The 18,481-nt window shown below is 46.8% G+C and overlaps 1 protein-coding gene across 1 annotated transcript in view; it reads left to right on the top strand.

Annotated features, from left to right (window-relative positions):
• Nucleotides 1-18,481, top strand: part of LOC138748555 (cytochrome P450 2C18-like) — a 34,300-nt gene that overhangs the window by 9,161 nt on the left and 6,658 nt on the right. The window contains exons 2-7 of the mRNA XM_069908959.1: nt 8,304-8,466; nt 10,566-10,712; nt 11,673-11,833; nt 12,104-12,280; nt 13,887-14,028; nt 15,289-15,476. Coding sequence (XP_069765060.1) covers nt 8,304-8,466; nt 10,566-10,712; nt 11,673-11,833; nt 12,104-12,280; nt 13,887-14,028; nt 15,289-15,476 — 978 coding nt within the window. The remainder of the gene's footprint in view (nt 1-8,303; nt 8,467-10,565; nt 10,713-11,672; nt 11,834-12,103; nt 12,281-13,886; nt 14,029-15,288; nt 15,477-18,481) is intronic.

The raw sequence follows: 18,481 nt of genomic DNA, 5'->3' as shown, positions 1-18,481 counted from the left end.
GCTACCTTCCCTTATCTCAATAACATAATCTGTGGCCATACCTTGAAGGATCATAATGCCAACCTTCAGAGCTTTCTCCACGCAGCGAAAGCCCTGAACCTTACTTACAACTCCAGCCAGTGTGTATTCAGGACTAAACGACTGGCTATCCTTGGCTCGTGGTGGAGAATGGTATTATTGGCCCCTGTTAGACCTCCCTATTCCACAGACCATAAAAGCTTTGAGGAGATACTTGGGGTTTTTCTCATATTACACCCAGTGGGTCCCTCAATATGCTGATAATGTTCACCCCCCTCTTAAAATCTACTACTTTTCCCCTCTTGGCTGAAGCTTATGTCGGAAGCCACACTGCTAAAGCCACCATGCACGCGGTGGACAAGAGTGTACCTTTCCAAGTGGAAAGTGATGCATTAGACGTGGCTTTGGCCACTACCCTTAACCAGGTGGGCAAGCCGGATGCATTTTTCTCCCGGACCCTGCAAGGCCACAAACTCCGGAATCCCTCTGTGGAGAAAGAGGCTCGAGCCATTGTGGAGGCCATCAGACACTGGAGGCACTATCTGGCTGGTAGGAAACTTACTCTCCTCACTGACCAGCACTTGGTTGCTTTTATGTTCAATAATGTCAAGAGGGGTAAAATTAAAAATGACAAAATTGCTAGGTGGAGAATCGAACTCTCCACCTACAGTTATGACATTGCCCATTGGCCAGGTGCCCTTATAATGAGCCTCCAGAGGAAGCTGTACCACTGCACACACCAGCCAACTGTGGTCTCTGCATAATGAGCTCTGCCCGCATGGCTCATTTAGTCAAGGCGCGCAATCTGCCCTACTTGATGGAAGATATCAGGGAAATGACCAGGTCCTGCCAGGTCTGCGTGGAGTGCAAGCTGTACTTCTGCTGCCCACTAAGGTGCACCCTTTTAAAGTCATCCCAGCCCTTTGAATGGCTCAGTGTCGATTTTAAGGGACCTCTCCCCTCCACAAACGGGAATACATTTTAAAATCTCCATCATTGATGAGTTAGTTCCACTTCCTGTTCACTATCCCATGTCCAGACGTCTCCACCTCATCGGTAATCAAGGCCCGAGATTCTATTTTCACCCTGTCTGGATATCCCGGCTATATCCATAGCGACTGGGGCCCATCCTTTATGAATGAGGAGCTACATCAGTACCTGCTGACAAGGGGCATTGCATCCAGCGGGACTACTAGCTACACCTCCCGGGGGAACGGGCAAATTGAAAAAGAAAACGCCACGGTCTGGAAAGCAGCCAAATTGGCCCTCAAGTCAGGCCTCCCAGACTCACACTGGCAGGATGCCCTGTCCATTGTGCTCCACTCCATTCGGTCGCTACTCTGTACAGTGACCAATGTGACTCCTCATGAGCTTTTATTCAATTCTGAAAGAAGATTGAAATCAGGAACTACACTCCCAACCTGGCTCACCTCAGCAGGTCCGGCCCTTCTAAGAAAGCACGAGAGAAGAAGCAAAACTGATGCCCTGGTGGAGAGGGTGAGACTACTGCATGCTAACTCCATGTACATCTACATGGAGTACCCGGATGGCAGGGAAGACACCATCTCTATCAGGAACTTGGCACCTGCCGGAACTGAGAGTCCATTGACTCAGGTGACTCACAAGTTCCAGAACTCTTTCTCACCACCTCCAATCAGGGCCTCAGGAGGTTCGGTTCAGGAGGAAGAATCGTTCCCCTCCGTCACTGAACCGGAGACTCTACCACCCACTCTACCTCCCCTACGAGGGGACCAGGAGACCCAAGGAGCCTAAGACTCACCAGTGCTGAGGCACTCCTCCAGGATTTCCAGACCCCCTGATTGTTTAAATCTGTAAATAATTGTATATATTTTGACTTTTTTCTTGCTGAATCTGTGTTCTCCGTCTTTATCCACAGACCTTAATTCTGCAGGAAGTGGTGAATGCAGTGAACTGAGATTTGCTGGTGATGGGTTGTGTTGATGGCTGGCTCCTCCCCCAGGCTCCACCCCCATCCACCCATATATAACCCAGGTTTCCTGTCTTAACCCTGAAGCCTACTGAAGACCATTCCCTTTGTTATAAGCTAATAAAAGCACGTTCAGTTGTGAGAGCTTTTATTCACGCCACAGCCCTCTCCAGAGCTTCCACATCCTTCTTATAATTAGGGGACCAGAATTGAACACAAATACTTAGTCTCACCAGAGATTTGTAGAGTTACAGCATGACCTCTTGACTCTTGAACTCAAACACCCCATTAATGAAGCCCAACATCCCATATCTATCCCATCAACCTGCATGGCGACCTTGCGGGATGTGTGGATTGGACCCCAAGATCCCTCTGTGCATTCACGCTCTTAAGTAACTGTCTTGGGTAAACTTATACCTCTCATTTTGTTCATTTTAGATTGGTCACAGTGTTTGAGCTACCGAAAGAAAATAGACACACACACCGAGAGCAGTTCAGTTTATACAAATGTTTATTACTAATTCAAAAGCTGATTTCACACTACAATATGCAAGCCCTTCCCAACTCTACTTATCAACGCTTGGACTGGTCCCAACTGCCGAAGCGAGGCAACGACTGCACACTTGTAGTAGGTTGTCAGGGCGCTGGTAGCAGCTTCTCCACCTCCCCCGACCGGGACGTTGCTCGGACTCTGGCTGTTCTTCCTTCTTGACAAGGGGTGTTCCCACCCCTCGGAGAGTCTAAACTTCAGCAGCAGGACCACAGGCTTATATACCCCAAAAACAATTAATCATGCGCCTACTCCTTCTAATATTTGTCAGCCAAAATCAAAACTGAACATTACATTCTACAATTTAGAAGATTAATTATTCTGGAACCAGGATGTTATAATTTCCTGGTTTATCTCGTAGATACAAAGACTTATTAAAACTTCTCGAGCAAGACAGGTTGTGACCAATTCGTCAATTTCAGAGTGTTGCATTTGACAACTGCTTTCCCTGGGCCTCACAGTGGAATTCCATTTCAAAGTGTATCTTCAGATAAGTCCCCATGGCTGAGTTTAATTACATCTGCTAGTTCTGAAAGTAAGGTGACCTGCGTGTGGACCCAGTGTCGTCAGTTCCACATAAGCAAAAAGCATCTGGGTACATGGTTTTAATCCTCCATTACATCCCACCCCTTGGTCACAATCTGTCATTTGCGAGGCCTAACCAGTATTTGAGTACAGAGGGAGCGAAAAAAGAGAAATCAAAACAACAATTACAAAGATAAGCAATGACGCGAGCAACCAACGGAGGATAGTGTGGCCCACCCCCCCAAATGTAGCAGTTAGCCATGAGAAAGGATTCCAACCAAGGCTCAAATTATCCTTGTTGGCCACAATACCCAGGTACTGGAGCTCACGAACAGATTTTGAAACATGCTGAACAATAACATATTTATATAAGCTGCACTTGAGGCTGGTGACCGAGGACTTCCTTGGTGTAATGCATCGGACCGTGTTTCCCACGGGTAACTCCCTTGGAACGTCCTCGACATTACAAATCCAATTGCTGGCATCAAAGCAGCTGTTAAGCCAGATCACCAGGAGTGTAAAATGGAGAACCTGGAACAAAGAAGCCTGACACATGTCACTCATGATACCATAAGCGTTCAGTGTTTAAACAGACTAAATCATCCTGTCCCTCAATAGCTACCCACCGAGTGTTACCCTGGGCAGGTGTCATTATTTCCCCTTTTACAGGAGGGCCACTACCTGGTGGTGCCACCCATACCTTTTGTCCAACATTCTCTAGTTCGGGGATGGGGGGCAATGACTGTTTTTCCTCTGGAATAGGCTGTAGTTCAGAAGCGTGAAGAAGTCGGTGGAAAGGTGTACCTCCTTTTAAAGGGCGATGATTCAAATTGTCGACTGCCTGCTGCAGCACATGGCACCATCCCTTCTGGGTCCCCAGTGATGTTTCCAAACGAATTTGTTCCTTCAGTAAGCCGTTCATTTGTTCAACTAACCCGGCAGCCTGCGGGTAATAAGGAATATGGTGGATCCATAAAATACCGTTGTCATTTGCCCAATCACAGATTGCTTTCCTGGAGAAGTGCGAGCCATTATCAGAGTGAATCTCCTCTGGAACATCATAACGATAAATCAAATGGTTTAGTCCTTGGATAGTGCTAGCTTGGTCAGCCGTCTTGGTGGGAAAAGTAAAAACCAGGCCCGAAAAGGTGTCAACCATTACTAGGATATAATATTTACCCATACAGTCTAGCATGGGGCCTATGTAATCAATTTGCCAGACCGCAGCTGAGTGAGCACCCCATTTTATTCGGCCATGTGGACCAGGTGGAATGGTATGGAACTTCACAAGCTGACATTCTGGGCATGTACGTACGACCATGCGGACATCATCCTGATGGACGGATAAAGCATGTGTACGGGACCACATAGCTGATCCCTTCTCCCCCAAATGACCACTCTGTTCATGTGCCCATCGAGCCAGGGGGACGGTATCAGCACAGCTGATAGTGGCAAGCTGATCTGCTACTGCATTATGTTGAGCCATGTTAGTCGCCATATTGGTATGGGCATCAACGTGATAAACGGTTATCTCACGATGGTGGGAAGCATCCCACAACAGCTGCCACAACTCTTTGCCCCATACTGGGCGGTCATGTATCATCCAGTTGTTCTTTTGCAAATCAGGCATCCATACCACAAGTCCATTAGCCAAAGCCCAGGAATCAGTAAACAGGCGAAGAGGGTGATCATGGGGATCTAGTGGTAAAGTGACTGCCTTCAACTCAGCATACTGACTGGAGCCACCATCCCCCTCCTCCGATAAGTGAGTTCCTGACCTGGGATGGTAAGCCACTTGTTCGTGTACGTGGCCCACCCCTTCAGGCCCTCTGGTCGCATGACTCTGAATATACCACTTCCATTTAACAATAGAAGACTGCTGAGCCCGCCCGATCTTTAGATTAGCATCATTAGCCAGGACCCAATTCATTATAGGAAGTGCAGGTCGCAATTGAACATCTGCATCACCTGTCATTCTTTCAGTCTCTAGCAGGGCCCAGTAACAGGCTAGTAACTGTTGTTCAAAAACAGAATAACGAGTGGCAGCCTCGGGCATGGTACGTGACCAGAATCCCAGTGGGACTCGGCGACCCTCTTGTTTCTGCCAGAGGCTCCAGGAGGCCACATCATCAATATAATGGTGAATTGAGAGGGAAGGCGATACTGGAAGGTGGATGAAGGTATACTGGCGCCCCTTCCAGGTAAAGGCGAACTGATCCTGTGAATCCTCAGCTATAAGAATACTGAAGAAGGCGTTAGAGAGATCAATGACAGCATACCATGTTCCTGAGTTCCCAGTAGCAATGTTTTCAATAAGGGTGACAATGTCCGGAACTGCTGAAGCAAGTGGTGGGGCATGTTTGTTCAAAAAACGATAATCAACTGTCATTCTCCAGGAGCCATCTGGCTTCTGGACCGGCCAAACAGGGCTATTAAAGGGCGACGTTGCGGGCCTCACTACCCCTTCTTCTTGCAGAGCATCGATGGTGGCAGTAATCTCTTCCTGCCCCCCAGGGAGACGATATTGTGGAATGCACACTGGTTTCATGGGGGCTGGCACCATCACAGGATCCCACTTAACCTGACCCACTACTAGTTTTTTTGTAATAGTTCGAATTCCAAATTCAAATCCCCCTTGGCTAGTATTAAGGGCCATACCGGCCAACATATTAATACCCAGGATACACTCGTCAGTAGCAGCCACCAGGGCATGTAACCAGACAGGGGAAGGGCTATCACCCACCATGGCACAGACTTTTATTTCCTTTGCCAGGGTGACCGCTCCTCCCAACCCCTCTATTTGAAAGGCCGGTCTAGTCCAGAGGTCGGGATTACCAGGAATCACCGAGTGCTCTGCACCGGTGTCGACCAAAGCCAAGTATTGGCGATCATTACCCCCACCCCAGTGGATTGTTAACGGTATGTAGGGCCGCGGATCCCCGTGTGTGCGCCGTGTCTCGATGGAGTAGACACGGGAATCCTGCCCACACCTTGAGGCTTCAGAAGGGTTCGGGGGCTTCCAGGACCACATGCTATTGTTATCTTTAAGAGCCTGTTTAACCCATTGTTTTACCTCATCATGAGTAACTGGAGCAGGAGAAGCCAGCTCGATAGAAGCAGCAGTGGGAGCAGAAAGCACAGCTGGGCCAGGAGGACTCAGCAGCTGGGGATGATGTTCCCCTGCTTTTTGCCTAAATCGATCTCCAATGGCAGCCAGCTCTTTTACAGAGAAATCACGGATCATTGACTCCTTCTGACCCCTGTTCCCACTTTGACTCACAGGGTCCTCCACCCAGTCTAGGGGAGGAGGTGGAGGCCATCCAACAGAGGGAGTAGGCCATAGAGCATAAGCAGGGGTTTGGGTATTTTCCCCTGGGTCCACATGGGAAACCGGGGTATCTATCCCTTCCATCTCTACCCTTACATCATCCCCCCTTCTGTCTGTTTGGGAAATCTGCTGCCTTATAGGGCGGGCGTGAACAGCAGATGGAGAGGGTAGTATGTTAGACACATGCTGAGGAGTATCTGCATTATTACCATTGTCATTCCAGATATTCCCATCCCAATCCTCAATTACATCAGGATCGTTACCATTCCTTATCATGGCATGAATACGATATGGATCGGGTTCTACTCCATGCCTTTCCTTATCTGCACAGAGCTGCTGCCGGAGTTTAATATTACGGCAAATCATTTGGACATGCTTATCTTCCCATTCTTTGGCTCTGTCCTGACTGGTGCGAACAATCTCGCTCATCATGGAACAGCATTGTCGCAGGACTTCTAGCTCCTCCTCTAATTGCTTTCTTTTGCACTGAGATTCTACTTCTCTTTGAATTAATTCTGCTTCACGCTGAACGGAGTGGTGTAATGCTGTGGCCAGCAACCAAAAACCATTCGTCAGCATTCCCTTTTTATCAGGAAATTTACTTTCTCGAAGGAGAGTGGCAACCCGCTCTCCCAGAGGTGCACTTGATGAGTCTAACTTCTCATCCCAACTAATGGGTGGTCCCAACAAAGACAGGGTATTGGCCAACATGCCAAACCCATCGTCTTTGGAAGTCCATCCAGGAATCAAGAACTGCTCAGGGCTCACCTCTTTCTTTCGGCGAAACATCTTGAGACCAACCCTGCTCGCTGCGCCAATTGTCTTGGGTAAACTTATACCTCTCATTTTGTTCATTTTAGATTGGTCACAGTGTTTGAGCTACCGAAAGAAAATAGACACACACACCGAGAGCAGTTCAGTTTATACAAATGTTTATTACTAATTCAAAAGCTGATTTCACACTACAATATGCAAGCCCTTCCCAACTATACTTATCAACGCTTGGACTGGTCCCAACTGCCGAAGCGAGGCAACGACTGCACACTTGTAGTAGGTTGTCAGGGCGCCGGTAGCAGCTTCTCCACCTCCCCCGACTGGGACGTTGCTCGGACTCTGGCTGTTCTTCCTTCTTGACAAGGGGCGTTCCCACCCCTCGGAGAGTCTAAACTTCAGCAGCAGGACCACAGGCTTATATACCCCAAAAACAATTAATCATGCGCCTACTCCTTCTAATATTTGTCAGTCAAAATCAAAACTGAACATTACATTCTACAATTTAGAAGATTAATTATTATGGAACCAGGATGTTATAATTTCCTGGTTTATCTCGTAGATACAAAGACTTATTAAAACTTCTCGAGCAAGACAGGTTGTGACCAATTCGTCAATTTCAGAGTGTTGCATTTGACAACTGCTTTCCCTGGGCCTCACAGTGGAATTCCATTTCAAAGTGTATCTTCAGATAAGTCCCCATGGCTGAGTTTAATTACATCTGCTAGTTCTGAAAGTAAGGTGACCTGCGTGTGGACCCAGTGTCGTCAGTTCCACATAAGCAAAAAGCATCTGGGTACATGGTTTTAATCCTCCATTACAGTAACCAACTATTAACCCTGTACTCAGCCTTCTGGTTTGACCTTCCAAAATGCATCACCTCGCACTTATCCGGATTGAACTCCATCTGCCACTTTTCAGCCCAACTCTGCATCCTGTCTACATCCTTTTGAAATCTATTATGTATCACCTTATACAGGTATCCTCTGGTGTTTGCTGCTGTCACCCCGGGAGAATGGTGCTGGCTGTCCACCCAATAATGCCTCTCATAATCTTGTTGACCTTTATTAAGTCAATTCCAACTTCACTGACTAACAACGTGACTGGCATCATACAGGATGAGGTAGCTTAATTAACGAGATCCACCCATTGTATTGCTGCAGCTGAATGAGCAGTACGGCCCTGTATACACCTTCTGGTTCAGTGGCTACCCTGCAGTGGTGGTGTGTGGCGCTGAGGCTGTGAAAGAGGCTTTGATTGACCATGGGAATGAATTCAGCGGTCGTTACCTCTTCCCAGTCTTCAAGAGCATGTCAAATGGCTACGGTGAGATAACACTTGAATTCAATTTATTGTTGGTGTTTTAACCTGAATGAAATCTGAACTTTTAAAAGAATATATTTAATTATTTGTATCATGAATAAGTCGTTAATCAAATATTCATATCCAGTGATACAAAAAATACTTGTGTATTTTTTTCTCCCCAAACCCCCTCCCCACGCATCAGTAAGAAAGGGAAAAGGAAACACCTACCATTTAACATACAATAATACTAGCATATATAATTGTTAATTATTATTAAAATTTCTGATTAAGAGGAGTGGATAAGATAGAAGAGGTGGACGGAAAATTATCCATAAAATCCATCTATGGTTTCCAAATGCTATAAAAATTTTCAACTCGATTCCTTAAACTATACGTAATTTTTTCGAAAGGTACACAATTTGGCATCTCATTATTACCCTCTACTTAATATCATTTCTCTGTCATTTTCCCATAATATCTGTTGCCCAAATCTGTTTTTTAACAAAAGCCTTTAACACTACCTTAAAACAAAAGTGGAATATTTTTTTCCTTAGCACATTTTTAACAGTATTGAATTCTTTTCTTTATTTTTCAACAAATCTAAACTTATATCAGGGTAAAAGAAAATCTTATTATCATTATAAATCAATGTTGATTAACTCTCCTTCGCTTGCTTCACAGCCAGTTCCAAGATCTTTGAAATCTGAACTTTGATTTAATTTGTGTATTTGCAGGATGTTAACATTGCCAATTAGGCTGACACTTATTGGTTATTTCTAATTGCTTCTAAAGAAATTGGTGGTCAAGGCAGCAGGCTGTGGACTGAAGATACTCCCATCGGTCTATTGGATGGATGGGTGGGTGGGGGAGGGGGGGTTGGTGGGGTGTGAGGGAATGGTGAGGGTCCAGAGATGATGAAGTTCCACTACCAAATCCAGATATGATCTGGAGGGAAGTCTGTAGTTGCACTATGCCTAGAGCCCAAGGGATTTCCAAGAATATCACAAGATAAAGGAACAGAAGCATGCCACTAGGCCCATTGAGACCTTTCCGTGACTCTACACTATGCTCACACCTAGTTCCAGTTTCCAGCCCTTTCCCCATATCCCCTGATACCCTTACTAATGAGATACTTATCCATTTCCTGTTTAAATACTCCCAGTGATCTTGGCCTTGGGAGGTTTTTGAAGTTGTCTTGGTACAATGCAGCAATCGTGTTTGTAAATGGTTCATTCTGTGACCACCTTCTGACCAGACCCAATGATTGAGGGTGGGCATTTGATGGCAGCTTTGTGGATGAGAATCGTAAAATCCGCCGTATAGGAGTCTTTAGACTGTTAGACATTTTAACATACATACAGCACAGTAACAGGCCATTTTAGCCCACGAGCCCATGTCGTCCAAATACACCCAGTTAACCTACATTTCGAATGGTGGGAGGAAACCCACGCAGACACGGGGAGAATGCACAAACTCTTTACAGATAGTGTTGGATTTGAACTCCAATCTCAATTCTGCCACTTAGCACCATTGTGCTAACTGCTATGCAAACCACACCAACCTGACCGTTGAGCTAATGACAACTGATCTATCTCATCCAATCCCATTTCCCAATATCCTTTCTCATCCACAATTTTAAAATGCACTTTTCTTTCATCTGTTTTATAATCCCGATCAAAGATTCCTTACTTCTCTCTTTTAAAGTGAATTAGGAATGTCATTTAACCTTGAGAAGCTAAGATGCTGGAGCCACTGACATAAAAAGGCACTGGGTCATGTTGTGGAGGGAGAAGAGGAGATCGCATTTCAGGTTGATGACCTTTTGCTGGAGTTCCCAGGACCAGAGAACTTCCATTTGCTGTACCTTTTCTGCTCTTTGGAGGTCCAGTCAGGAAATATTTGGGCTGTGGTTGGGGAACCAGGAAATCCAGCTGATTTAACTGTGGGATTCAGAGACTAACTACAGCATTTCAGGTAAAGGAATGAGCATTGGGGTGGAACTCGAAGTGTCTCAGCAGTTCTAATACAGAGGAAGAAATAGGGGTTGAGTACATTTCATACTTGGACATTTGACAAATCCACTCCAAAGAATTTAAACTGGATTGTGGTCTCCCTTGCAGGAATTGGCTTCAGCAATGGGGAGAGATGGAGACAGCTTCGCAGGTTCACTCTCAGCACCATGAGGAATTTTGGAATGGGTAAAAACAGCGAGGAGCAGATTTTGGAGGAATCCCAGCACCTGATTGCGTATTTCAGAAATAAAAAAGGTTCGTGACTTAGAGGAGCAGCTACATGATTAAAAGTAGCTTCTTGCCTTTTTTTCTGAACTGGTGGTGGTGAATGATATGGATAGGTGGGAAAAGGATTGGAATTATACTTTATCTATTTGAAAATTGATCTGAGAAATAGAAGGTCAAATAAACTTGTGCCTTCATTTTTGTGACATTAAACCCGATTGGGGCCTATTCATTTAGTCCCAGCTAGTCATAGAGGTACAATGTACTGCACAGCACAGGAACTGGCCCTTCTGCCCACATCTGTGTGGACCATGATGCCCAAATCAAACTACATTTTTGCTGCTTGTACGCGATACTATTTCCAGCATATTCACGTGCCTATCTAGAAGCTTCTCAGGTGCCAATATTGTGCCTGCTTTAATACATGCTCTTGGCGGCCTGTCCCAGGCACCCATTTCTCTGCCCCACACTTCAGAAGTTCCTAATTAACTCTTTGTGATCATGGGGTGCACACAGGTGGTTAAAGGCGCTGGATAAATGCAAGTCGCCTACTTCTTATGAAGTTCAAGTTCTAATCTGAAGAGGGAAAAGGAGAGATGGAAGCAGAGAGCATGTTTAGGAGAAGAGTTTGATTCCTTTTAAATATTTGTCTCAGGGATTGGGTATCGCTGGTAAGCCCTGCATTTATGGTCCCAATGGAAGTAGAGTGAATATTTAAGAGAAGGGCTTAACCTTGCAGCCATTTATGGTCACCACACTTCACCCTCCAGCCGCCCCTCCCCTGACCTCCCTCTATCTGCCCATCAACCTCCCTCCTCACCTAGATCCATGTGCCAACTCCTGCCTCGCCCCTCCTCCTTTCCTATGTTCCTGTTCTGATGCAGGGTCTATGCCTGAAACATTGACCGTCCCTTTGCCTCCCCAGATAGGGCCTGACCTGCTGAGTTCCTCCAGAAGATAGTTTTTAACCAGCCTCTCTAATTGTATCAGGTCGCCCATTCCGCGCAGATTTTCCACTGAGGTGCATATCAGCAAATATCATCTGTTCCATCATCTTCGGAGAACGATTCAATTATGACAATAAGAACTTTCACAAGCTAATACAGATGGTTACAGAAATTTTCCTGACTTTAAGCAGCCCCTGGACGCAGGTATGTCTTTTTATTTTAGGGACAAGGGTGTTACTGAAGCCCATCGAATCTGTTTTAAACCAATTACCATTTAATCATAACCCTCCCCTCCACAAATGACTAATATCAAAGTAACATGTCAACCTGACTATTCAACTGATCAAGGTAAGATATTTCTTGATTTTACCCTGACATAAAATATTTTTAATAATTCAAGCTGCTTTGAATCTTACTGACATCATATATCCAGAAGCAGGATCATGTTAATTGAAAATAATGTTTGTTTTGTAGTTATACAATAACTTTCCAAGGATTATGAATTTGCTGCCTGGATCTAACCAAAAGTTCTTCCAAAGTGTTGCAAATTTGAAAAGTTTTTTGAACAAAACTATTCAAAGTCACAAAGAAAGTCTTCAGAAAGATTTCTTCAGGGATTATATTGACAGCTTCCTTCTGAAGATGGATGAGGTAATGTCACCAGGTTTCCTCCACTATTCATATGCTTTCAACTTCAAGCTTACAGAGTTAGTCATTTTGCTGAACTGCATAGCCTTTTAGTTGCAGTTGAACAGCATAAAAACAGGCCCTTAAACCAGCCGTTCGATCCACTAGCTCTATACCAACCATTATGATTATCTAAACCAACGGAGGCTGTAGGGCCCCAGTGGGGTCCACAGCACATTTAAGGGGGGGGGGGGTGGGGGGTGGGTGGGCACAGACAGAAATTATAAAATATTTTTTTTTAATGTTGTCGGTAGGAGAGAAGTAAACTTGGCCGCTTCTCGGGGTAGGGAGCCATAAACTTTGAGCAAAGTCCTAATGGAGCCAAAGCTAATGAAAAGGGTAGAGATTGACTGATCTAAACTATACAGGCATGAGGGCTGGCAAAGACACAGCAGGTCAAAGAACATTAATTCCATATCCCTTCAGAGAACATAGCACATGACAGCACAGTACAGGCCCATCATCCCGTGATGTGTATATATTCCTACCCCAAAAATAAACTGGACCCTCCCTACCGCATAACTCTCCATTTTTCTTTCATACATGTGTTTGTCTAAGAGTCTTTTAAATTCCCTTATTTTTTCCAGCTTCCACCACCACCCCTGGCAAAGCATTCCAGGCTCCCACAACTCTGTGTATAAACGTACCCCCGGTGCATCCCCTAAACTTTCCTCCCTTCACTTTGTGCAGATGTCCTCTGGTGTTTGCTACTCCCGCCCTGGGAAAAAAGTGCTGGTTGTCTCTCTTATCTCTGCCTCTCATAATCTTGTGGACTTCTATTAAGTCACCTCTCCTCCTCCTTCACTCTAAAGGGAAAAACCCCAGCTCTGCTAAACCTTGCCTCATAAGACACATTTTCTAAAACAGGCCACATCCTGGTAAATCTCTGCACCGTCTCCTTGGCTTCCACACCTTTCCCGTAATGAGGTGACCAGAACTCAACACAATATTCTAAGTGGGGTCTCACCAGAAATTTATCATTACCTCACGACTCCTGAACTCAATCTGCTATTGATGAAAGATACCATTCCTCAGGCCTTCTTTACTCTCCGATCAATCTGCATGGTGAACTTGAGAGGTCTATGGATTTGGATCCCCAAGGTCTGTTCTTCCACTCTTAAGTATCCTACCATTAACCTTCACATTGGACGTACCAAAATGCCTCACCTCACACTTATCCGGATTGAACTCCATCTGCCACTTTTCAGCCCAACTCTGCATCCTGTCTATATCCTGTTGTAACTGACAATAGCCTTCATGCCCTGTTCATTTCAATCAATTTTGCTCAGAGATTTGGGTGACATTTTTTTTTAGTTGGAGGGAAATAGCTGGAAATCCACAACAGGTCAGGCACCTTCTGTGGAAAAAGAAATAATGTTGATTCAGATCAAAACTTCTGTGCTGGCTGAACATCTGAACATTTACATTATGCTCTTTGGGAAGTTGCACTGAGAACACCTAGTTATGTTCTTGGACAAGGTGGCAGAATTACAAAGACACAAAAAGTTTATGACAAGTCTACAACTGAACGGAGACGGTTTTAAATGTGGCTCTTATTGCTTTGATCCAGGACAAAAGCGGGATTAACTCAGAGTTTATTCTAGAAAACTTGCTTCTGTCGACATTCAATTTACTTTTAGCTGGAATTGAAACAGTCAGTACAACGCAGCTCTGGTTTCTCCAGATCCTGGCAAAGTATCCAGAAATTCAAGGCAAGATTCATTACTTTTAGATAATGAATGATGTATGTTGATCCCTGAACATTCAGTGTCTCTGAAGGGACTCTTTTGGTTCTCTTAAGGTAATGCTCAGGGGGTCTCTTTGTTTGCCTTATGGCAGGCAGAAGTTGAAATATATCATATGAATTATATTTTTAATGTATTATTAAATGACAATGAAAGGAACCTCTGAACACACCATAAATAGATGTTGTTGCTGGAGAATGCAACCATATAATATATAACTACCATAGAATGGAAACAGGCCATATTAAATGTTGCTCCTCCAATTTATGGATGTCCTTGGGTTAGCGGGGTATGAGGCCATGGACAGACATGTTGGCGTGGGAGTGAGGTGCAGAATTTCAAGGGTGAGCACTGGGTGATCCCTGACATGGGTGCGGACAGAGCGAAGGTGCTCAGCGAAGCGACATCCCAGTCTGCGATCAATCTCTCCGAATTAGAGATTGCCATGCAGGTGGCAGCATTGAAAGTGCAGCGCTGGCCACCTGAAAGGACAGCTGCGCCAGGAAGCGCATCTGAGCGCATTCCGACTCCGGTCCTTTGGGCTGTCAAGTCAGGATGGCTGGCTGTCAGCTGGGACAGCCAGTGTGGGCTATCAGCGTGGGGACGTCCCCATACTGATCCCGCTGTCCCGCTCTCTCCCCACTCACGTGGCTGGAGCAGCCATCAGGGGGAGGGGGCTGGAGCACTGGCAGGGTAGGAGGAGGCTGGAGCGGCCAGTGGGGGAGAAGGAGGCTTTCGAATCGGGTACCTGCATTGTTTTACCCAGCCCCCTTCTCCCCCGCCAGCCACTCCAGCCCCCTTTTCCTCACTCCTGAAATCAGTCCCCACAGTGTGGGAACAGCCCGCGCCGGCCTTCCAACAGTGTGGGGACAGCCTACATCGGCCGCTCCACAATGTGGTGGCTGATTTCATGAGTGTGGAGAGAGCGGGGCAGCGGGATCGGTGTGGGGAGAGCCCCACGCTGACAGCCGGCGCCAGCTGCCCGACAGTGTGGGAACTGGGAGAGGAGCTTTTGGGCGGCTGCCTTCAGATGGCTCGCCTTCCAGACGCCTACTGCACATTCACGTGGCCTTCCCACAGCCGCATTTTGCCAAAATATGTGGCTTTACAAGCGGGGCAATTGGCCACCTGAAAGTGCCTTCCAGAGATCAAGAAAGGGCCGAGAGTTGCCGGAGATGGACTAAGTAATGGTGGAAGAAATATTACGCTGCTAATTTTGTTTCCTAGAGAAAATTCTATGTGAGATTGATATGGTGATTGGATCTAATCGGAGACCTGCAATTGAGGATCGAGCAAAAATGCCGTACACTGATGCTTTTATACACGAGGTTCAGCGATATATCGACATTGTTCCCATGAATATTCCACACATGACAACAAGTGATGTGGAATTCAGAGGATATTTGATACCCAAGGTCAGAATTTTATAATGATCATTGTATTTGTACCCTTTCTCATGACATCAATTCAGAAAATAAACGTCTGACGCCATTTGAAAGAAAAGTGCCACCCTTTCTGTTCCCCAAAAACACACACAGGTCGACGTCTAACTCCTCCTCTAATTTTGATGTTTGGTGATACAGGAGGCATCAGGTGAAAATCCTGGTCCTAAGTGAATAATATCACTGGAATCTTTAGTAGAGTGTCAGAGGAGCAAAGACATTTGATTAGTTCAGCGTTAGCCAGCACATTTGGGATGACAGTCTAGACAGGGGCCCAAACAACTCTAGAACAGCATTTGAATCAACAGGTGACAGGAGCCCAAAAATGCAAGTCGCCTCAAAAAAATCTTTCCAGAAGTGATTAATGAACCACACAATTGGACTGTTTCCAAATATAATAGCTCCCTGAATTTCAGATGGCATGGTCAAGGTCATTTTTAATAGCTCCGTTCTAATTCCTGACCAGTTGTTTGAAGACTTTCGTTGAGTATCTTGTATGAACAGGCATTTGCCAGGCGTGGAACATATTAGTTATGTGGTGATATGACTGTATGCACTGGCTGGCCCGCCCTCCAGGGACTCCCTGCCTTAGCTCCTCCCTTGATCCTGCCCATGTGACCCCAGGCCATAAAGGTCATCTCCTCTCCTTCCTGCTCATTTTCCTAGCGTGGACCCGGGCCAGCAGTCTTGCTCAATAAAGCCTATCGTTCCCCTCAGCCTTCTGTCTGCGTCATTATTGGGGCGACCAATAGTGCCCAACAATTTATTGAGCAAGATTTTGGAACTCTCCAGTTATGGAGAAATTGCTGCGCCCCGAACGGCTGAAAGTAGACCCCCAAGTCCCGGGTGCATTGGTACTCTTCGAGCAGTGGGTGAACTGTTTCAATAATTTTCTCGACGCCGCTGTGGAGGTGGTCAACTCGGACAAGAAGAAGCTCAAGCTCCTTCAGGCACGAGTCGGCCAGGAACCCTACCTGACCATCTAAGGTAGCACAACCTACACCGAGGCGATAGCTGAGCTGCAGGCGCTATATAAGCTGAAAGTGATTGTGGTTTACTCCCATTACCTGCTAGCATCCCGGAGACAACAGCCTGGTGAGTCCACTGAAGAGCTTGTCTGGTCCCTGGTCACACTGGGGAAAAAACTGTTTGGGGGATCTCACGGGCCTGGGCACGATATCGCTGACCCAGTACGTGGAAGAGCTGATCAGAGACACCTGAGTGTCGGGGTTGAGGTTGGACTACATCTGTCAAAGACTCCTCGAGGAGGACCAGCTCCCTCTCAAAAAGGCCATTGACTTGATCAGAACTCTGGATTTGGCCCAGCGCCATGCGGTGTCGATTGCAGGCAGAAGCAGGCCAATTGTGTATGTTCCACCATGAGCGCCATCAGCCTGGGTCTCAGCATCGGGCATCAGCGACTTGACCGCGGCTGCAATCACGCCGACCGCATCATCGAGATGCAATTTCTGCAGGCAGGCCAAGCACACGAGGCGCCTTTGCCCCGCGAAAGGAGCAACGTGCTCGGGCTGTGGAAAGAAGGGCCACTATCAAAAGGTCTACAGGTCCCAATCGCAGCCAGCGAGCAGTGTGGCATGTGTCCCTGAAGAGCTTCCGACACTGACCACGTGCGTGGTGAGGGGAGCGCTATCTTACTGGCCACCGCTCCCAACCTCTGCATCTCAGCCTACCGCTCCAGTGACGTCACTTCTGACCACCACGATTCCACTTCCGGCTTCTTCATCTGATGCTGCGTGGTCAACACAGAGGTCGCCATCTTGGGCAGGCCTCCCCACCTATGATGAAGGAACACCACTCCTCGCTTTAGTGAGACTGAATCAAGCCAGTCCTCACCCGATCTCGAACTCATTGATGCAGATCAAGGTGAATGGGCATAAAATGAACTGTCTTTTCGATAGCGGCAGTACGGAAAGCTTCATACACCCCGTTGTGATCCAGAGACTATCCCTCCTGGTCCGAATCAACAGATGAGCATCCAGGCGTATTGTGTAGTGTTGCTGACGGTGGGGGGGGGGGGGGGGGGGGAAATGATACAATGACTTTGTATTATTAATCATGCCCTGCCTTTGCCTGCCGATCCTCCTAGGCCTTGACTTTCAGACTCAGTTTAGGAGTGTGACGATGGTGTTTGGAGGCCCCCAACCACCGTTGACAGTCCACAGCCCACAGCATTCGGACATCCATCACCGACTGGTTAACCAGCCCCCGGTACCATCCTGTGGCCCCAGCACCCAATCCCAGGCACCGTTCAGCAGTATTGGCACTCAGTCCCCGGCTCCGGCCAGTGGTCCCTGCACTTGGACCCCGGCACCAATCTGTGGTCTCACCACTTTAAGGGTGCTCCCTCCGTCACTGTTTGTGAACCTCACCCCGGATTGCAAACTCATCACCACCAAGAGTCGGCGCTATAGTTCCGAGGATATGCAATTCATCCAGGCTGAGGTTCAGCAACTCCTGGCAGAGGGGATCACAGCCCCTAGCACCAGTCCCTGGAGAGCACAGGTCCTCGTGGTCAGAGGGGCGGGCAAGCCCTGAATGGTAATTGAGTATAGTCAAACCATCAACCGCTTCACCCAGCTGGATGCGTATCCGCTCCCCTGTGTAGGCAACTTGGTCAATAAGGTCGCCAAATACAGAAATTTTTCAATTATTGACCTCAAGCCGGCTTACCACCAACTCCCCCTCCGTCCGAGCGATCGAATCTATACTGGATTCGAAGCCGACAGGAAATTCTTCCATTTCCTGCAGGTACCCTTCGGCATTACTAACAGTGTTTCTGCTTTGGACGGTGGAGGAACACAGGCTGACGGCAACATTCCCCTACCTCGACAATATCACCATCTGTGGCCATGATCAACAGGATCACGACGCAAACCTTGCCAAGTTCTTGCGTACGGCCAAGTTACTTAACTTGACATACAACAAGGAAAAGCGTGTTCAACCTGGAGTGCCTGGCC

The sequence above is a fragment of the Narcine bancroftii genome, chromosome 13 (genome assembly GCF_036971445.1).
Source record: "Narcine bancroftii isolate sNarBan1 chromosome 13, sNarBan1.hap1, whole genome shotgun sequence".
Classification (NCBI taxonomy): domain Eukaryota; kingdom Metazoa; phylum Chordata; class Chondrichthyes; order Torpediniformes; family Narcinidae; genus Narcine; species Narcine bancroftii.
Note: the sequence above shows the minus strand (reverse complement) of the source record. Positions and strands in the feature narration are given on the sequence as shown.